The sequence below is a fragment of the Typopeltis vanoorti genome, chromosome 23 (genome assembly GCF_054136105.1).
Source record: "Typopeltis vanoorti isolate ZY-2024b chromosome 23, IOZ_Tvanoo_1.0, whole genome shotgun sequence".
NCBI lineage: Eukaryota > Metazoa > Arthropoda > Arachnida > Uropygi > Thelyphonidae > Typopeltis > Typopeltis vanoorti.
In genome coordinates, this window is record NC_143571.1 from 9,522,122 (window position 1) to 9,545,244 (window position 23,123).

Below are 23,123 nucleotides of genomic sequence, written 5' to 3' on the forward strand. Positions count from 1 at the left end.
AGGTCACAGTGGTTCATTATAGTAACTCTTGCAAGTTCAATTCTTTATTATATTCTTAGACATAAGTGGTAGGAGGACTACTGACTGCAATGATTACCTTTGTTCAAATTGTCAAAGACCCACAAATTTTCTAGTAAGTTTTGATGATGTATCGCTGTTTACAAATATCTCTTTGACAGATACGATTGAATTACTTCACAATGACTTTCCTCCTGACATTGTAAAATTACTTGGTCATTAATTCAGGATATTTCAGCTGCCAGAACAAACTTTTTAAACAAATAGAAGGAATAGCCTTGGGGTCTCCCATTTCCCCAACTTTAGCTAATTACTTCATGGAACATTTCGAACAACATATTCTGGTTGTTTTTTCACCTAAACCATCGATTTGGTACAGATTTATTGATTTTTTTCTTGAAAAAATTAATTCAATAAACCCAAGATTCAAATTTACCTTGGAAGTAGAAGATAAGAATTGTCTTCCTCTTCTGGATGTGCTCATTCTACATCAACCGGATGGGAATCTACAGTTCTCAGTATATAGAAAACCATACTGGTAAATACATTGATTCTAACTTGCATCATCACCCCTGTCAGAAATATAGTGTAGGCAAATCTCTAGTAGACAGATCCCATAACATTTATTATACCTATTTTCTTCTAAACAAACTATTATCAGAGTTACCTTTGTCTCTAATGATTATAATACTAATCTATCAATAAAATAATCAATAATTATAACCATCATCTTAACCCTTCTCAAGAAGTTACCAGAATATGTATTTCATATGTTAACGGACTTTCAGAAAAAATAGCTAGACTACTTCAGCAGATTGACTTACAAGTCTATTTCCATCCAGTTCGTAAACTTAACCCCTTCCTTATCCCTTCTAAAGACAAATATCCCTCTTTCTTATCCTTGAGTTTAACAGAATCCCCTGCTCTTGTAGCTTATGTTATTATGGACAAACTGGTCATTCTGTAGGAATTCATCAAGAAGAACATCAAGAATATATTTCACTTAAATAACTCAATAAATCCAGTTTAGCATGCTACATGTTATCTACAAAACACAGGATTCTTTGGAATAATGATGAGTATTAGTTATGAATGGTGAGTATTAGTTATTTTCTTCTGAAAAGACTGTACAAAGAAAGCTGTGAAGCACACATTCACAACTCAAACCTTAACAAAAATTATTCCCTTAAACTTTCTCGATTTTGGAAAGTTATGCTGACTAATACTCACCTGTCATGTGTCCCCCTAAATTGTAATTAATTAATGTTATATTAAAATATTTTATTAGTTAATTTATTTTGTTGTAATTTATTTTTAGATATCTATTAATACAGATGGAGCTATTCTCCTGCATCTGATTATTATTATTATGTGACACCTCCAGGGAGTCCAAAGACCTCAAGGGAGAGTGTGGCAACAGCATCAAATGATTGAATCCCTTTCAACTACTAACCATGCTCAAACTTGCTTAACTTTTTGCGTGAACCATTAGTAGCAGAGGCTCTACCAATCAACCAACCTTTGCTGCAGATAATATCATGCACTTAAAATTGAATTGCTGCTCTCTTTTTGTTATTGTTTTCCTATAATTGTGTTAATAATGGCTACAAAACATAGCTGAAAATTCTACAAGTAAAAAGAATTAAATTAATGTAAGTGTTTTCATTATTCATTAGTTATACTGAATGGTAATGGTATTACCAAAAGCTGAATATTTTCAGAGTTTATGCATGACATTTTTAAATATTGCATTTTATCATAAAAAACAATGAACAAACACTAACTGAATTAATTAAAAATTATTTTTGGAATACTTTGTATAGGATGTATGCATTTTATTTCTTTCTCTCTTCCAGTAGTGGAACAGTTTCGTGAACGATACATTTTGCAGTTGCCTAAAAATAATGGAAAGTCATGTCCAATTCTTAAAGAAGCAAGAGTTTGCTCATCAAAAAATGATTTTATGTGTCTTAAAAAGACTTACAACTTGACAGTATTTCACTGGAAAGTAGATCCTTGGACCACATGCAAATTGGCTTATGAATTATCATGTGGAAGTGGATTCCAGACACGTAGTAAGTAAAATATCCATGAAGTTAGGTACTTTGAACTTAAACTTTAATTTATTTAGGTTACAGATATTTTCCTGATAACCTTAATATATTAGTGAGTTTTTTTGTACATGCATTTGCATAAATATAATAATGTGATTTTAACTCTTTAATAATATCTTTTTTTTATTAAAATTAAATTAAAATCTATAGGTGTAAAATCATATATTTGCTTTTATGATTTTGTAAAGGGAGCCACCATAACTGAGTTGGTATTGGCAATGCTGTTTGTAGGAACTCCTGGGTTTGAATCCTTTTTAGTTCACACAGAACCTTGATTCAGGCTTTTCAAGTGAAGGGGGAGTGAGGTGGCCCCATTTCTTCCTTCCCAGAAACTTTAGTTTTTCATCCCACAAAACAAGCAAACTGCCCAGAAGAACATACACAATTTACAAATGTAGAAGACAATGTAAATGGGATTAATCACCCTATCATAAGCAATAACCAGGTTCCTGAAAAGCCAAATTACATGGCTGAGAGAGAGGCCCTTTAGCCTAATACAAAAGAAAGATGAGATGATTTTGTAAAATTAAATTTAAGTATGGAATTTTTGAACACAATACATATTACTATATACATTATGTTTCTATCTTATTCCTTTCAGCATATTAGAAGATACATGACCTACTGGAAAATAAGGTGAAACGATGAAACTACAGATGAAACGGTTTTACTGATTGAGTTTATTTGCCCCAAAACTGTTGGAATAAGTGAAACATGGTTGGATAAGGATGATATCTTGATGGTAATAGAAATGGAAAGATTATGATGTTTTCTATGAGGATAGAAAGGACAAGGAGGGGGGGGTGCTGTTGATGATAGCAGACAAATTATGCCTGCGCAAACTGGAGATGTGAGATGTAAATAGAGGTAATGGTTCGAGTCAGTATGGTGTGAGGTGGATGTTGACAGACATATTTAGTTAGATGCTGCTACCAGGGAAGGTGGAGAATGGTGATGAAGAAATGTATAATCAGTTTCAATTAGTGAACAAGGGCTGGATGATTTTAATTATAGCAGTATAGATTAGAATGAACAGATAGCATTTGGGAATAAGGAAAATTAATTTCTTGAGTCCTTGAGAGACAATCTCTCAGGCAGTATGTAAAGGACACACAGGGATTTGAGAGTTTTAGATCTGATTATTTTATCAGCGGATATGATTGTGAGTGGGGGTTTCTCGCTTCCCTTAGTTGGTGAGAGTGATCATGAAGTTATCACCTGGGTTGTGACTAGCCATATGAAGACTTCTATGAAGAAAGGATATGTGTGGAATTACAAAACTGGTAATGATGAAAGGCTTAGGAGACAGCTTGGACCTATAGTGTGGAATGAGGTGTTAAGCAGGCAGGAGATAAATACTGCATGGGAACTTACCAAAACATATTTAGCAACATCAATGTGCAAATGTATTCCAAAAGTCAAAAGACTGAATAAAGTAGGTGTCAAATGGATGAATAAAAGGATTAAACATGAAATTTGGAAGAAGAGGAAACTGTGGAGGCAGCACAAGATGAATAATGGCAGCAATCAATTGCATGAGGAATATAAAGAGCAGACCAGGAAGGTGACTCACTTGATAAGAACAGCAAGATTACAGTATGAACAGAAATTTGCAAATCAGGCCAAGAAAAATCCTAGAGAGATTTTCAGATATGTGGAAAGTAGAAAAAAGAATGATTATTAAGATGATGTTAATTGATGAAAATGATAGAATGGTAACTGCTGCAAAAGAGACATCATTGAGGTATTCAGTAAACAATTTATAAGGGTGAAATAATGAAAAACAAGTACAGAGTATAGGAGAGGACGGCTTAATTGTGAGTGAGCAGGAGGTATATGAGGAAATAAATAAGCTTGATGTCAATAAGGTAATAAGATTTGATGATGTATCACCACATGCCTTAAGGGAATGTTCCAGGAAATTGGCATTGGCATTGGCATACCTGTTTAATAAGAGTTTTACAACAGCACAGGTTCCATGAGAGTAGAAGGTAAAATTGTTCCACTGCATAAAGGTAGTGGTAAGGCTGTGGCTGCAAATTATAGACCAATTTGTATATCTGGAGTTGTGGTTAAGATAATGGAGAGATTGAGAACCAGCATGCAGAAATGGGTTAATAGCAGCAGTATTCTCTGTGCTTGTTAGTATGGGTTTGTTGAAGGAGATTATGTTTGTACTATAACTTTGACAAGGGAGATATACAGTGGTATACTTAGATTTTGCAAACGTTTTTGATAGACTGCCACATGATAAGCTGTTAAAAAAATTGAAACAAGCATGATTGAATAATAGACTGGTGAGCTGGATCAGTGACTGGCTGTCAGATAGGTATTAGAAAGTTGTATGTGGGGATGCAGTATTCTGAAAGAGGAAAGTCGCTAGCGGTGTGCTATGGGTGTCTGGCTTGTGGTCATTGTTGTTTGATTTGTATATTAATGATATTGGGATGGGTTTAACTGGTGATGTGTAACTGTTTGCAGATGATGAAAAACTGGGGAGAGCAATGCAGAATCAAGCAGATTTAATGGCCTTAAAGGAGGACCTGAATAGATTGTATAAATAGGCAAGTAAGTGGAACCGTCAGTTCAATGTTGCAATGTGTATTGTTTTGAAATTCTGTAAGCAGGAATGGAATGCAACGTATACGCTATATGGGGAACTCTAAAGGAGGTAGAAGAGGTAAGAGATCTGGGAGTGGTAGTGGACGAGGAACTTAAATTCAAGGATCATATTGCACAAGTTGTAAATTTGTCACATCAGATAATGGCAATGATGTAGAGGACCTTGATGTGCAGAAATAAATGGGTTATGATTCCATTGTATAAGGCAGGGATCAGCAACCTTTTCAGACTCGCGGGTCACATTCAACTTTTATTTTTAATAATCAGGCCACAAGTGTTTAATTGAGAAAATAGTTAGTGAAAAAAATACTTAAGTTATCAATTTTTATTATATCAATTAAAAAAAAAACAGAAATATTTCAAGTATGAGATATGATAAGCATGAAAATGAAACTCAATGAAAAATTATCACATAAAAACAAATTGATATAGTTTATGCATCACAATATGTGTGTCTCCCTGCTTAATGTGACTTTTGTGATTGTTTTCACTTAGCCAAATTATCTATATCCACTTTATAACCTGAGGTGCAAATTCGAATCGAAGCATTCAAATGTTCATCAGTCAGTCAGTCAAGAAGAAAATTTATTTTTTCTAAAACCGATGACAGAAAATGCTTATTCGCAAATGTATGTGCTTCCAAATGCGACTGTCATCTTCTTTGCGAAACTGATTAATACTTCAAATTTTTTGGTAAGCATCGATAAAATTTTTGGATGTTTTCTAACAAAAATACGTTTTTTAATGTTTCATTGTGTTGTAATTCCAAAACTTCCATCTGTAGTTGGTTTGGTACATCATCAATGTCGACATTAAAAGAGTTCAAACATAATCGCATTTCGATGCTATTTTTATGAAAATCAACAAATCTTGTTGTACGGGCGATATCATGAAGTATAGGTATAAAATTATTTTGAATTTATTATTCATATTATAAAATGTATTATTTAAATAACTCAACATACAGGCTACATGTTATGTAAGTACGGTCAACCTTTTATGGGCTGCCAAAAATGCACGTTTGTTCCACATGCAGGCTGCTGGTTGCCGAACCCTGGTATAAGGCCTTGATCAGGACTCGCATATTGTTGTACAGATTTATTTATTGGGTTTTCATGGTGACAAGGATATGGAAAGGGTCCAGAGTAAATTCATAAAGATGGTCAGCAGTCTTTGGAATATCAAGACATTGAAAAAATGTAAATTGGCAAGCCTTGTGAATAGAAGGAGGAGGGGAGATGCGATTGCGATATATAAGTTAGTCAGGAGTTGTTATCATGTTGATATGGAAGAAATATTTCATAGAATGAGTGGGTGAGGAGGGGTAGAACAAGAGGCCATCCCTGGAAACACTGCATAAGGAAGGTGTGAGCAGAGGAGTAAGGAGAGTGGTTGTGAGTAGAATATATTTCCATGATTCTCTGATGCCATGGAGGGCAAATATTAATAATAATATTTTTTAAAATTAGTGAACACTATATCCCACTCAACTTTCTACATCTTTTCCACATTTCTCATCATCCTCACCATTCCCAAAATTCAGGCATCTAAATTAGAGCTGTATAATACTGATTCAGTTGATATCCGTGCATGATTTCCTTATCTCCTTTCATCAGTGCTCTCCATTTTTGTAACATATGCTGCTGAACTTCTTGTCTGTTATTAATACTATATATCTTGCCTCACCAGTTATTGCAACCTACCAGTGATTGTTGTTATCATATGCACATTTCTCTCTAGTCCAAAGACTCATCATAGGAGGCTGTCCATAACTATTATTTAATAATGCCTATCATATTTCAAGAACTCATTTTTGATAACAGAACATACATGACTGACTCTGGTAACCATTACACTTATTTGCTACTATACCAGAAAAACACCAAGATCCATACTAATTACTCTTACACACTTTCCACAGGAGGCACATTTTTTTCTCTCTCTCTCCTCTTGTCATGTATTGAAAAATTTCTCTGTTGAAATTTTTTTCACTAGATTATAAATGAAATTAAGCAAACCAGCCCTGTTAATATGCATCTACAGACATAGGACACTATGGGAGGCATAGGATCAACCATCTTATCCTTGAGATAGTCAGGTTGTGAAGTCCGCAGCTAAAGAACCTCAGTGGTTTGTGAAAAAGCTTAAGACAAGACATAAATTAGATTAAAGATGCCAAGATATTATATTCTTGTTTAATCCTTTACACAAGTGTCATCAAACAAAGTTTGTACATGAGGTATCTTCATGACAAGACTATTTATATATAGTCACTAATGTCTACACATTAGTGACTATTTACTAGATGTTTTGCTTGGAGAGTTGTGAATGAGTAGAATGGGTTCAAAGAGAGGTATGATAGATTGGGTCTCCTGCAATGAATCTTCACTCCATGGAGGTGCCCGTATAATAATTAATTACCTTAATATTCTGTAATGCAAAGCATACTTCCTTTTGGGTGTATAATTATTATTAGTAGTAGTACGGGCAACTCCAAGGAGTCCTTAGACTCATCGAGGGAGGCCCTAACATCATGTCAAGAACTACTATTCAACATTCATACAGTATCTATCATATACTTCACCTTGAACTCATTTACAGTCATGGCACCCACAACACACTATGGCAGCTTATCCACTCATTCACTACTCTCCAAGTAAAAAACTTAGCTCTAACACCCTTGCTAACTACACTCTTCCCAGCTTCCATGGATTGCCCTTAGTCTTCCCACCACCAGTCCTATTCTCAAAAATATCTTCTGAATTAATCTTATAGAAACCCTTCAGTAATTTGAATGTCTCGATCATATCACCCCTTTTCTGCCTATCAACCAATTTCTGCAACCCACAAATCTTCAACCTGTTCTCATAAGGTTCATTTCATAGACCTACTATCATCTTGGTCACTCGTCTCTGGATCCTCTCCACCTACTCCCCATCAAGAAGAAACCCTGGTGCCTAAATTTGGACACAATAGTCTAGGTGGGGTCTTATCAAGGTTCGATATAGAGGAACAATAACCTGTTTGCCTCTGCTTGTCAAGGATTTTTCAGCAAACAAGTGATTTGATGAGCTGATTTAGCCACTTTTGTGATGTGTCCCCTAAACTTCAACTCCCTCTCCACCAACACTCCTAAATCCCTGCCCTCATCAATCTCCTGGAGTACAGTTCCACCAATGTGGTATACTGCTACTAATCTTTTCACCCCAAAATGCATAACCTTACATTTTGCCACATTAAATTGACATCCATTCTCCTTAGCCCAGCCCTCCAAACTATCAAAATCATCCTGCAAAATTTCAACATCCTGTGCATTCACTATTGCTCTACCCAACTTTGCATCATCAGTAAACAAATGAACAGTTCCTCTCGGATCCTTTCCTATATTGTTAATGAACAAATTAAACAGTAGTGGTCCAAGAACAGAACCATGTGGCACACCACTAGTCACTGGTTGTCTTTCGGACTCTACTCCTGAATAAACCACTCTCTGATATCTCTCCATCAACCACCCTCCTATCCATCTCGCCAACCCTATATCCATTCCCATATGCTGCAGTTTACTGATTAGAATTCCATGTGGTATGCTGTCAAAAGGGCTTAACAAGGTCCAGTATGATCACTGTAAACCCATTACTCTTATCCAGTTCAGTCGTCACTGTGTTATAAAACGTGAGCAAGTTACTGAGGCATGATCAACCCTACAAAAAACCATGCTGTCTCCCATACAGTATCCCATTTTCATCTATCCATTCCTGTATTCTTCTCTTGACTATTTTCTCCAAGACCTTGACAACGATTCCTGATATGCTGATAGGTCAGTAATTTACAACAGCAGTCTTCGAACCTCCTTTATGCAGTGGAACTATTTTCCCCTCTTTCCACCCCCTTGGGACTAACCCAGACCCAAAACTCAAATTAAACAAAATGGTCAAGGCACTGACAATTCTTTAGCTGCTTCACATACGAAACGAGCTGGTATACCATCCAATCTCATATATGTATTGATGTTGAGGTTTTGTAATAGACTATTGACTTCCATTCACTACCATTCCCGTATAAGCTGTTGGTTCCTTCATTCCTGCAGTGTCATCACCTGGATGATATACTCTTGCAAAGTGCTCGCTCAGTAATTCAACTCTATCAACTGATTCGGTTACCTCCCTACCATCGGCATTCTTTAAAATCATTCTGCCATATACATATTTTCTTTTACTTGCAACATATCGAAAAAACTGTTTGGGATTCTCTTTAGCCTGCATGACTAATTTTCTTTCGTAATCTGCTTTTGCTTTTCTTACCACACTTGTTACCCTTCTGGCCTGTGCTTTATACCGTTCATGTGCCTGCAGGTCGCCTTTCTCCTGAAATTCCCTCCACAGTTGTTTCTTTTTTTTTGCAGCTCAAGCTTAATGGTGTTATTCATTTATTTAACTCCTAATTGATTTACTATTCAGACTTTAGGTATACAGTCTGCCATTGCCTCCTGCTAACACTCCTTAACCACCTCCCATGCACTATCAACATCCATCCCTTGCAGTTTTACATGCCATGACACTGAACCAAGCAAACTCCTAAGCTTATCATACTTACTAGCTCAGTAATACCATATGTACCCCGACTAAGTCAAGCAATCTCTGACCCCTAGTATTTTCCATTACATGCTAATGGAAGTTTTCCATTACATGCAGATAGTTATCCCTTAATAACCGCATAAAATCCAATTCCTTCCTCCCATGTGTCCTCTCCTCCTTCCAATCAATGTTACCCTAGTTGAAATCCCCCATAATAATTATCCTCCTTCCACTCATTGCTTCTACTTGCTTATGCATACTATCTCATACCAAATAGCCTCAAATGTGCTCTTTTCTCTATCCTGCAGTTCAACTTCTATTCTTCTTGGCTGCAGTTCATCAGCTATCATCAATAACACCCCCCCCATTTTATTCTCCCTATCCCTCCTGAACACACTATACCCCTCACATTTAATCCCACTAACTATATCATCTTCTGTCAGCCATATTTCACTAATGCCAATAACCTGTGGCCTTTAAGAACCAACCAAGTCCAAAAATTCTTCCTTCTTGTTCCTAATACTCCTGGCATTAGTATACATGAAATGCAGATCCCACCCCTATTTTGATGCCTTATACTATCCCAGTGTTTCTCAACATGGGGCATATGCTCCACAGGGGGCAATTTGAATATTTTGGGGTACACGTAGATATTTATACATATTTATATTATACTTTTTCAGAATTTGGCTGACTATTATGCTAGGGGGAACATCAAAATCTTTGAGACGTTGAGGTGAGGCATGATCCAAAAAAAGTTGAGAAACACTGTTACTATCCCATTCTGATTTATTGTCCTTCGTACTTGCTCAGGCATATTATACACATTCATACACTCAACTGCCTCCCTAAAGTCTGCATATCTACCCCCCCCCCTTAATAACTCTAGTTTCCCTGATTCTGCACTTCCACTTCATTCAACAACACTTTTTACAAGTCTCCGCACACCAAATCCATTCAAATGCAAACCATCCATCTTATATAAATCCTTTCGCCCATCAAACTCACTCCACACATTCACAAACTCCACACCACTCCTCCTGAATAACCTGTGCATAGATTCATTTGCAATAATGCTACGCATTATTTGAGGAAATAATAGAAGGAAAGTTGAAGGAAAAAAGTTTGAATGAATCAGGCTTATCTGATAGAATAGAGGAAATAGCTTCATCAATAGTAGAAATTACTAAAAAGTTAAGAAAATCATTACCAGCAAATAGAACTTCTAGAGAAAAATTTAGTTTATTGACACTTGATCTAATCAAAAAAAAAAAAAAAAAAAGATAAGGATTAAGGAAAAGGAAACACAAAAGTACCAAAGACAACATGGAATTTGTAATAATGGAAAAGTTAGAAAAGAAATCAAAAACATCAGAAATATAATTTAAGAACAATTTAGAACATAATATAAAACAAAAAATCTCAGAAAATGATCAAACAAGGGTTATATGGAAGCAAAAAAATGGATTCCAAAATTGAAAAATTAGCAAGCAATAGTACAATACAATAGCAAAGAAATAATGAAAATAGGTTCCTGTAAAACTCACTACATATACACAGACAAAGAAAGAGATACAAATCCTCCACTATATTTGGCTGAAGCCCACACAGAACCACCGATCACAGTGGTGTGGTTAGTGCATCCACTCTCCAGCCAAAAGGCTGCTGGTTCAAATCCCACTATGGGCATGGATGTTTGTGACTGGCTGTGGAAATACTAGCGGTGAGTTAGTTGTAATTGGTGGAGAGTTGTAGAATAGGTGCCTCCCTCAATGCGTCTTTGGGCTCCCTGGAGATGTTACATAATAATAAGACCTCCAGGGAGCCAGGGACTCATCAGGGGTGGGGGCACACACTATACTCAGCAGCTATCGTACTTGTTCTTGAATTCATTCTCACTGCTTGTACACACAGCATCATTCCAATTATGGAAAGCCTTAAGTCAATAAAGAATAATAAAAGTTCTGAAGAAGATGATATATTAGCAGAACACGCAATATAGGAGGTTCACAGCTTCATGAGGTCATATTAGATATGCTAAATGATATTTTAACTATAAAAAAATTCAGTGCAGTCACAAATCATTATTTTATTATATAATAAAAGGCAGAAGAGATTACATCAATAACTATAAGCCAATCAATTTGCCGTCACAATTATATGAAATATGTCAGGAAGACAGGTAAGTGGGGGAGCACAGAGAGAAACTGTTACAGGAGAGAATGAGGGATGCATATGAGTAATCGAGAAATAGGGTGGTAAGAGGTGTAATGTATGGAGACTCGATGATCTGTGGTGTTCAAGATAGAATGCGTGAGGAGTGTTTGCTAGGAGGAACGATTGAAAGTGTGGCTATGACAGTTAAGAGAGGTGAAAGGGTGGATGAGATGATTGTGATGGTGATAACAAATAACTTGAGTGGTGGTGTAAATAGGACAGCGAGAGACATGAGATTCTTCCTTGAGGTTGTACAAAAGAAGACACAGAGAGGGGAAGATTGTGTGTATTGCCTAGGTATGATAGTGACGAGCTGAGCAGAAGAGCGGTGATATTGAATGACATAATAGCGAGAATGTGTCAGAAGAGAGGATTAGAATATTATTATTATTAGCTCGGGCAACTCCAAGGAGTCGACAGACTCATCGAGGGAGGCCCTAACATTATGTCAAGAGCAACTATTCGACATTCACACAGTATCTATCCTACCTCACCTTCAACTTATTCACAGTCATAGCACCGACAACAGACTCTGGCAGCTTATTCCACTCATTCACCACTCTCCAAGTAAAAAACCTACTTCTAACACCCCTGCTAACCACACTCTTGCCCAGCTTCCATGTATGGCCCCTAGTCCTCCCACCACCAATCCTATTCTCAAAAATATCTTCTGGATTAATCCTATAGAAACCCTTCAGTAATTTGAATGTCTCAATCATACACCCCTTTTCTGCCTATCGACCAATTTTTGCAATCCACAAATCTTCAACCTGTTCTCATAAGGTTCATTCCACAGACCTGCTATCATCTTGGTCACTTGTCTGTGGATCCTCTCCAGCTCCCCCCCCACCATCAAGAAGAAACCCTGGCACCCATATCTGGGCACAGTAGTCTAGATGGGGTCTTATCAAGGCTCGATATAGAGGAACAATAACTTGTTTGTCTCTGCATGTTAAAGTATTTTTCAGCAACCAAGTGATTTGATGAGCTGTTTTGGCCATGTGTTGCAATGTTCCCCCTAAACTTCAACTCCCTATTAACCAACACTCCCAAATCCCTGGCCTCATCAATCTCCTGGAGTACGGTTCCACCAAAGTGATATACTGCTGCTAATCTTTTCACTCCAAAATGCATAACCTTACACTTTGCCACATTAAATTGACATCCATTTTCCCTAGCCCAGTCCTCTAAACTATCCAAATCATCCTGCAAAATTTTGACATCCTGTGCACTCACAATTGCTCTACCCAACTTTGCATCATCAGCAAACAAGTGAACACTTCCTCTCAGATCCTTTCCTATATCGTTAATGAACAAATTGAAAAGTAGCGGTCCAAGAACAGAACCCTGCGGCACACCACTAGTCACAAGCCTTCTTTTGGACTCCACTCCTGAATAAACCACTCTCTGGTATCTCTCCATCAACCACCCTCCTATCCATCTCACCAACCCTATATCCATCCCCATCTGCTTCAGTTTACTGATTAAAGTAACATGTGGTATCCTGTCAAAGGCCTTGGCAAGAGCCAGTAGAATCACTGTAAACCCATTACCCTTATCCAGTTCAGCCATCACTGTGTTATATGTGAGCAAGTTACTGAGGCATGACCTACCTTTCACAAAACCATGTTGTCCCCCATACAGTATCCCATTTTCATCTATCCAGTCCTGTATTCTTCTCTTGACTAATTTCTCCAAGACCTTGACAAGGAATCCTGATATGGTAATCAGTCGGTAATTTACAACAGCAGTCTTGGAACTTCCTTTATGCAGTGTAACTATTTTCCCCTCTTTCCATCCCCTTGGGATTAACCCAGACCCGAGACTCAAATTAACAAAATGGTCAACGGTACAGACAATTCTTTAGCCGCTTCACATACAACACGAATATGTGGATGCTTGGAGTGCGTTTGAGGGAAGAGGAATTGTATGCGAGAGACCACTTGCATTTGAATGAGGAAGGACGTAGGCATCTGGAGAGACTGCTGTTTTGAAAGAGTCAGTGTGTCCCAGTGTGGATGGTAGCAGGGGTGGCCTTTTGTGGGAATGGGTACTTGGGAGAAGGGGGATGACATCAAATAACGGTGAGCCCAGTGGAGTCTAGAGGGGATAATGCTGGGTACAGAAACAGTGGCATTATTATGTTTTATACTAATGCCAGGAGTATTCGGAATAAGGGAGAGGAATTGGTGGCACTGATAGCATCAGCCTGGCCAAAGATTATTGGGATCACGGAGACGTGGTTGACAGAAGAGGATGTAATAACAGGAATAGATGTTGCTGGGTACAGCATTTTTCGACAGAATAGAAAGGAAAAGCATGGTGGTGGAGTACTGCTTTTGATTAGTGCGACCTATGTCCTCTAAGAGTGAAAGCTTTGGAAAGCTGTGACATTAATGATTTTGAAAGCATATGGTGTGAGGTGCAAGTGGGCAAGACAGTATATTTAGTGGGGTGTTGCTACAGACCAAGGAGCATAGAGAGTGGGAACCAGGAGATGTTGAGACAATTGAGCGTGGCAAGTGCAAGAAGAATGATTGTTATTGGAGATTTTAACTGAAGCAGTATAAATTGAAAAGAGGAAGATGCATTTAGCAATAAGGGAGTGGAATTTCTAGAATTCTTGATGGGTAAATGTCTTACGCAACATGTAACAGAGGGAACAAGAGGTATAGATTTGGTTATAGCATCAGAAGAGTTGATAATAACTGAGATGACATCTCTCCCACCAGTTGGAGAGAGTGACCATAAGGTTTTGACTTGGAAAACGAATAGACATGCAGCTGTATCAAAGAGACGGGAACGTATGTGGAATTATAAAGCAGGTGATTATAATAGTCTTAGACGTCAACTTGGGGAAGTTTCGTGGATTGAGGATTTGGAAGGCCAGGATATCATTAATGCTTGGGAAATTGTGAAGGAATATTTGATAGTAGCAATGGTAAGCTGTATTCCACGAGTGAAGAAGAGGACACAATTTGGAGTAAAGTGGACATGAAGAATATAAGACACAGGGCAGGAGAGTGACTATTATGGTAAGGAAGGCGAAACTGGAATATGAGAAAAGATTGGCCCATAGATCCAAGGAAAATCCTAGGGACTTTTTCAGCTATGTGGCCAGTAGGAGGACAAATGACTATGTTGAAGAATGACATTGTGGGATAAAAATGGGAATAGAGTGAATGATGCAGAGGACGTAGTGGAATTGTTCAATGAACCCTTTATTGGAGTATATCATCCTCAAGGAGTCAATTTGAATACTAGAGGGATTGGGCAGGTTCGAGGTTTAGAGGTGCAGGAGGAGAGTGTGTTCCACATACTGAGTATTCTGGATGTTAGTAAAGCTGTGGGACTGGATGGTATTTCACCACGAGTTTTGAGAGAATGTGCTAAGGAATTGACAGTGGCTTTTGACCTTTGACCTTAGCTTTTCAATGAAAGTCTGGCTGCAGGAAAGGTACCGATGGAATGGAAGGAAGGTAAGATAGTGCCATTGCATAAAGGCAGTAGCTGACTTCAAGTGTCTAATTATAGCCCAGTTTGTGTGTCATCAGTAGTTAGTAAGATCTTGGAGAAAGTAGTGAGGGACCATATACAGCATTGGGCAGCTGAGAGTAATGTTATCTGTGAGTGTCAACATGAATTTGTGAAGGGGCTCTCTTGTTTTAGCAATATGCTAGCCTTTTATGACAAAGTTACAAGAGCATTAGATGAGCGAAAGGCATATACTGCCATTTTCCTAGACTTAGCAAAGGCATTTGACAGGGTGCCACATGATAAGCTGATATTCAAGTTGCAACACATGGGACTGGATGTCAGATTGGTCGGCTGGATTCAGGATTGGCTGTCCGATAGGTATCAGAGAGTTGTGTGTGGTTGAGCAATATCAAATTGGCAGAAGGTTACAAGTGAGGTTCCACAGGGCTCAGTACTGGGACCTATATTGTTTAACCTTTATATCAATGACATTGTCCGTGAATTGCAAAGGGATATTCAATTGTTTGTGGATGATGCGAAGCTGGGAAGGGTTATTAGTAATAGTGCAGATGCAGCAGCCCTGCTAGAATATTTGAATAAGCTAGATAATTGGGTAAACGAATAGGGTTGTCAGTTTAATGCAGCAAAATGTAAGGTCTTGAGGTTTGGGACACATCGATGGGATGCTGCATACTCTATGGGAGGAGTTAAACTGGAGGAAGTAGGGGAGACAAGAGATCTGGGGTTGATGATTGATAGAAACCTGAAATTTAGGGGCAAAGGTAGTGAAGTTAGCACAGAGGATTGTTGCAATAATGAGAAGGACACTGACCTGCAGAGATAAAATGGTTATCATTTCGTTGTATAAGACTGATCAGACCACACTTTGACTATTGTTCTCAGATCTGTCCCCAGTATTTGAAGGGGATAAATTAACTGTGGGAAAGGGTATAAAGGCAGATAACAAAGATGGTGTCAGGACTGTACAATGTTAGTTATGAGGATCGGCTGAGGGAGTGTGGACTGCAGAGTTTGGTGGATAGAAGAAGGAGAGGTGATATGATTGAGACTTTTAAACTGTTGAGAGGTGGTTACAGGGTTGATACTGGGGAGTTCTTTCGCTTGGTTGAACAGCGGGAAGGAGTCATGACAAGGGGGCCATCCCTGAAAGTTACGAAAGGAAACTGTGAGAAAGAGGGTGAGGATTGTTTTTTTTTGCATGGAGGGTGGTTGAACCATGGAATTCATTGCCTGATAGAGTGGTGAGAGCGAGAATGGTCAATGAGTTTAAGGAGTGGTATGATAGACTTTGTGTTTTCTAGGAGGGACCTCCCTGAATGAGTCTTGATAGATTTGTGTTTCTTAGAAAGGACCTCCTGCGATGAGTCTTTTCACTCCATGGAGGCCTGAATAATAATAACGATAATAAAGGATTAAACCAAGTATATAATTTCTTGGTATCTTTTATTTACATTAGATTCTAATTCATGGGTGAATATTTTATGCTAGGATGGATGTTGATGACCGAGGTACTCAAGAAAAAGCCGAAGTGAAGGTAGTCCATGGTTCCAAACTAAGAATATATTGATTGTCAATGTACCTTTTCATAATTTATGATGGTATTTTTCTAGGACTTTTTCAAGTGCTTCCATATAAAGATTTTATAAAACCACTGAAAGAGGGCTGTCAATGACCAGAGTTCTGTTTCATATTATATTTTTATATTTGAAATATCCATAAATATTTTTAATGGCACTTGTGGCATAATAAAAATGATTTATTAAACACATGTGTTCACAAGAATATAAAATAGTAAAAATAAATCACAGAGAGTAAAAATTATTTTACTGTACGTATTTCAACCAGAAATTAACTTGGTCATCAGTGCATCAGCATAATCAGTAACAAGGTGAAGCTAGAACAAGGAATGCTAATCCTATTTGCAGAGCTGAGTCACATGCCAGATGCAACCTAGTGGATGGTTACAATAAAATGAGATTATAATGACAGCCCAATTTAAATTAAGTGATTTGAATTAAAATTAAATTTATTTAAATAAAGAAATGACAAGCACTTTATTAAAAAAAATTCATAATTTGAATGGATAGAACACACTGTTGCTTGCCATTTATGAGGATGAGACCCTCCCAAATCTTTGCTGTGAATAGGCAGCCAAGAATTGGCTGGTCATTCTGATTTAATATTAGGCAGTGTAAAAGTGCTTCAGTACTCGCTTTAAATAACACCATAGGATATCATGGGTCATGTCCATTCCATGCTGAGCAAGCCCAGATTTTTCAGGTTAATTGTTGTTAATATAAGATTGGTGTTTTTGTGGTCGTTTTTCTGTTCATAGGTAAATTTTATGATAGGATTTTTGGAATGTTCTTATGAATATTTTAGGTGCTAGTCAGTTTTTCATTTGTCCATTGTGGAACCACAATCCTGTCCTGTTTATTGAATTGTAAAAGTATACCATGTTGGGTCTCTGTAGCAAAGAAGCTAGATTATTTAACTTATCTTACCTATGCTACTAAACATGCTGTTTCTGTACTTTCATGGGTATGATTCAAATAAAAAAAAAATGATAATCCTAATTTTTACAAAGTAAGTCTCATTAGATCTTTAGGAAGAAACTTGACATTAGCATCATTATAACTCTTCCCAACTTTGCATTATCAATAAATACAAAATATCTTGTCTATCATTAACACTAAGCAGGAATCCAAGAACAGAGGCATGCCTGGGATACTGCTTCCCTCCCCACGTGCAATACTGTGCTTTTTGGTATTTTTCAGTCATTTGATCTTGTCTCCATCTGGCTAATCTTATTATTATTATCTCTCTCTCCCTCACTAGTGCAACAACTTGCTGTGTAGCAGGCTGTCAAATACCTTTGGAAAGTCCAAAAATATCATCACATATGAGTCTCCTTATCCAACACCTTTATTATTTTTTATGAAATAAAAATAGATTGTCATAGCAAGACCTATCCATTACAAACCCCTGCTTACCATCATAAAGAATAATATGCCTGTCAGCTCAATTCCTGTATTGTCTATAAATATTCTTTCCAGTACTTTATACCGACTGCAGATAAAAAGACTGTTCTACAATTGACCAACTGTCTTAGCACTACTTGTGAGGCAGCAGCATTATTTTGCTCTCTATTGTGATGCTGTCTGTTGTAAGACTCATTAAACAACCATATCAAGAGCATAGTCAACTTTGGCATTGCACATTGCAAAAATCCACAATATAATCCAGCCCCTAAGCCTTAACGTATCTGGAGCAGAGTTTCCCAAAGTGAAGTCTGCAGCCTGGTACTTATCCTGAGGTGGGGGAAGACCTCATAAAATATAAAAATTTAAATATGGCATATCAGCTGTTGAAAGTTGATCTATAAAAAAATAAATGACAGAAATGCATAAATGTTGTATATTCAAGTTTATGTGCACATAAGAAATGCACACTTAGTCTCATCGATTGCCTGATCCATATTAGTCACAAGTAAATATGTGTATTTGTACTGGTATTTGACTTTATTAGTGTTACAAATCTATTTATTTAAAATAATTTATTATATTATAATTACAGCTATTTTGCCTGCTTCAGTTTAGGAGTACCCCTGTTTAAATGTCATTGGCTATTTACTCATGGATTCTTAGGGCATTATGAGTGTAGATGTACTAAAAAGTATATGTAGCCTAAGGAATAGAAAATTGCACATACCTTTTTCTGGGTGTTGTGGCTTTTCCTCTGTCTGCGATGTCGAAAACTGCAGTGTGTGTGTGTGGGGGGGGGTAGGCAGTTTGGTAGAATAAGTTAGAAAAACCTGGGTTTTTCTAACTCATTCATTCATTCATTTCTAATCCTTGTATGTCCTTTCTTATGAGCATTACATAGCATAGATGTCAAGATTGCATTGTCATGTTCGCATTGAGGATAGAAAAATTATATGATTGTCACTGTGCGATCCTGATGCATCTCCTCTTGCCTTAATATTTTCTTTTCTGATGATGCTGGCATAATGTGTTCACCTTCATTTATTTCATTCCAGCTTTATTTATTTACTTGACTTTTGTCATTGTCTGTAGTTTAATGTTCCATGTTCTTAATCTCTTTTCCTTGCTGCTCATCATCCAGTGATACTGATGCAAGCTGACTACAGAGTTTTCTCTCATATAACTTATAGTTCCATGTAAATTGGGAGGAAGACATACTATCTTCTCATTTCAATCCTTGTTCTTGTAAATTCTCCCCTCAGTAGAATCCCTATCTGTTGCCTAACCATTCTACCTAAACATTTATGGTCATTTTTCTCTACATTCCCAGTCCTGCATTTCAAGCTCATGCCAAATAATTTCAGTGTGCCATCACATGTATTACCATTTTTTTGCCACCATTATGAGCATGTATAATTCTTCTGTTATAATTAATGGTTCTATCCCATTCTTGTTTTCTTCTATCCTCCGGGATAATTATGTATGCTAGTTCCATTTCTGCCTGTCATCTTCAGTTAATGAAGCATGATTGACATATTTCCAGCTAAGGTTAATTTCTCATTATGTGTTATTTGAATGTATTGAGGTTAGTTAGAAAATAACTTAAAGGTAATTCAGAATTAAGTAAGTTATAAATGAAAAATGTTATATTCTAAATTAGTCTGTTTCATTCCTAGAAGTAACTTGCTTGCGTGGAGATGGAAAACAAGTTGAGCCATTTAACTGCCTGAGTGATTCTTTTCATTTGCAAGATATAAAAAATTTACATCAGATTCCTGTTGGTGTTCAACCATGTTATATTTCATGCAGTTCCTTATGCCATTATTCTGAGTGGTCAGAATGGAGTTCTTGTAATAATTGTTCTACTATGCAACTTCGAATGAGGTATCTAATTGGTAAGTAATTGTGCTTTTTTTTTCTCATTTCTTAGCTTCATTTTTTTTTAATGTTGAGTACATTCAGTGCTTATGATTTGCTGCTTCTGTCTTGGAGCCTTATTTATTAAAAATAGTATTTATTTAAATAAATACTATTTTACTCTCTTTCCACTCTCTTTCTCAGAACTGTGTCAGAGATGTGACTTAAGTTAAACATTGGCAGGGGTGTGGTCATGTGCCCTGCTGATTTTCATGCACCTTCTTGTAACATGCAGTCTTATATCTCATCTAATCCTAAGCAGCATTCTAATTGAGATTTTACAAGCAAAGTATACGAACGTCATATTTTTAGTGGCTTTCTGTAATCTTTTTATAAGATGTATTTAAATTACATGAAACACTTCAGGCCATTAACTACACTTTAGAAATACAAGATCATCTATAATTCAAAGTTTCTCTTTTAGCATCATCTTTATTCACTATATTATACTTTGCAAGAAATTATCTTCTTACTTTCTTCCTTTGATGCAAAGTTGGGAAATGTTATCCCTCTATCCACCCATCTATAAGGGATATAGCTGATACAGAATCTCTGTGGACTGATTTTAACAGGCTGGTTCTTTGGAAAATGACAACGAAGGTTCATTTCAGTGTTGCTAAGTATAAGTTATGCATTTTGGAGTAAGAACATTGGAGATAGAATATTGTATTAATGATAAATTCTGAAAGTAATGAGGCCAGAGACTTAGGAGGGAATTGATGGTGAACTGAGAATCACCTTTTGAGGGCCATATTGCTGAGGTGGTTAAGTCATTATTTAAAGAAAAAGTAAAGAAATTTGAAATAAAGAAGTTATTCTTGTACTTTATAGGACTTTTATAAGTAACATCTGGACTGTTGTGCTTGGATAAGGTTGCCCAAGTTTGTGGAGGAAAGAGAGAGAGAGAGTGTCAAAAAGACATGCTGGAAAGCAACCAAGAATATTTTAGCATATATAATTGCGAATATGAGGACATATTAAGAAAGGTGTTCTTCAAAGTTTCAGAAATAGACATATAAGAGGAAATACAATAGAAACATACAAGTTGATAAAGAATTTTATAATATAGATACAAGCAAAATTTTCAAGCTTGTCGCAGATAGTGGAAGTATTTGTGTTTAGGAAACATGAAAAGCTCAAGTTCTTCTCATGTTGTGTAGCACAAGTAAAACAGGCTGCCCTTGGATGTTATCTTCACTGAATGTGTTCTAGTAATTACTAGAACACATGTAATTAGTCTCCCTGGAGGAGCTAGCAGAATAATAATAGACATAAGAAAAACAGTTCATAAAAATAAGGAAAGGGATTATAAAGAATCATTAGCCAAAATTATCCTACACATGTTATGAAGAAAACTCAATGTCTGAGTGTATTAAGTCTAATAAGCCGACCTGGTTGGCAGAATGGTTAACGTATCCGCTCTCCAGCCAAAAGGCTGCGGGTTCAAATCCTGCCGTGGTCTTGGACGTTTGTGATTGTCTGTGAAAATACTAGTGGAAGTGGTGGGTGGTAGATGGCGTTGGTGTAGTTTGTGGTTCATTGTAGTTGATGGATTGTGGGTGGTAGAGAGAGAGTTGTAGAGTAGATGCCCTCCGTTGATGACTCTTTGGACTCCCTGAAGGTGTCAAGTAATAATAATAATAGAATCTTAAGTCTAATAATAGCACTTTAGTTAGACTTCTTTTTTAGGAAATGACATAAACTAAATCATTAATTATAAAAACTTTAATTAACAACTACCTATATTTCAGATAAATTACATTGCCATCTTCAGGGATCACACAACAATGATATGTGCACACAGGCACTCACACTAAGAAAATGGGGTTGAAGAAATGCAACTGAAGTCAGTCCTAGAATCCTAAAAGGTGCCCCATAGCAGACTAAATTGACCATTGAGCTTGACAGTCTTAGAATGTATGCTTCCCAAATTTGGAGCAGTCTCATGCACCCAAATTTGTTGAGGTGTGGGAAGTTTTTCATAGCCGAGGCTGATTCAAGGAATAATCTTTTGTACTTGAACTTGCTGCAGTGTAATAAAGCGGCCTTCTTCCAGCGTATTCTGTGGTGGGTGTCAAATGCATTGGACACTCACCACAAGTCATGAGTGGCTGTATTGGTGGAACTGGATGTAGTCCTTGTGTTTGGACATCCTGATATTGGCTGTCCTGCCTGCAGGGCCGGCCTTCTCTATAAAGGGGCCCGGGTGCAAGAAACCTTTTGGGGCCCTAAAATATTTTTCAAAGGTAAAAATTAAAGGATTCGAAATAAACGTATTGTAAAACCTCTTACCTGCAAATGATTTTGGCACAGGAAAACAAAAAAATACACATTCGAAATATAATACGTTTCTGCAAATGTGTACCGACTGTGCCCACTCGATCGTGAGGCCAGGGTGCATTGCACCCATCGCACCCCCGAGATGGCCGGCCCTGGTATATTCCAGGTAGGTCTAAGGGAAGTGACTGTTTTTTGGTGGAACAGAAAAAAGATGCCAATTTCCTATGTGATTTGTAACTAGTTGTGAGGTCATATTTTTTTTTAGGATTTTTGTTAGTTTTTTGGATGTATCCTGGATATATGTAATGGTGATAGATTTAGAGGAATCTCTGCTATGAAGGGGGAGAGGGGGGTTGTGGTTAACTGGTTTTAATATATTTTTGGGGGGGGGAGTTATAGGGGTTATTAACACCAAGAAGGTGTTAAGGATGTGGTTAAGTTTAGGAGTTACGGCATTGTTATCTGAACTGATTAATTTTGCCCTGTTATATAGAGTTTTTATAATTCCATATTGTTTAGGGGGGGAGGTGACTGCAGGTGAATGCATCTACCTGTATGTGTAGGTTTTCTGTAAACAGAGAAAGCTAGGGATCTGTCAGGTTGCATGTAATCAATGTATGGGAGACTGTTGTTGTTGTTTGCCTTTTCCAAGGTAAACTGAATCTTGGGTGTTGATTGTTTAAGTGTGTTGAGAAATTGTGGAGTGTATCCAGGCCATACGGTCAAATGGTGAACACATCATCCACATACTGTAGCCAAACAGTGGGTTTATGTGGGGCAGAGTTTAAGGTTTTTTCTTCAAAGGTCTCCATAAAGAAGTTGGCCAGGGATGGAGAGAGTGGAGAACCCATGGTTGTCCCCTCTATCTGTTTATAGAATTTTCCTTGCCAAATGAAATA

General features: G+C 37.2%; 1 protein-coding gene across 6 annotated transcripts in view; it reads left to right on the forward strand.

Moving 5' to 3' along the window:
* The window catches only part of LOC150093608 (thrombospondin type-1 domain-containing protein 7B-like), a 950,748-nt gene that overhangs the window by 482,309 nt on the left and 445,316 nt on the right, over positions 1 to 23,123 (forward strand). For all 6 annotated transcript variants that reach the window (XM_090412735.1, XM_090412734.1, XM_090412733.1 and 3 more), the window contains exons 13-14: positions 1,875 to 2,093; positions 19,704 to 19,922. In XM_090412735.1, coding sequence (XP_090268861.1) covers positions 1,875 to 2,093; positions 19,704 to 19,922 — 438 coding nt within the window. The remainder of the gene's footprint in view (positions 1 to 1,874; positions 2,094 to 19,703; positions 19,923 to 23,123) is intronic.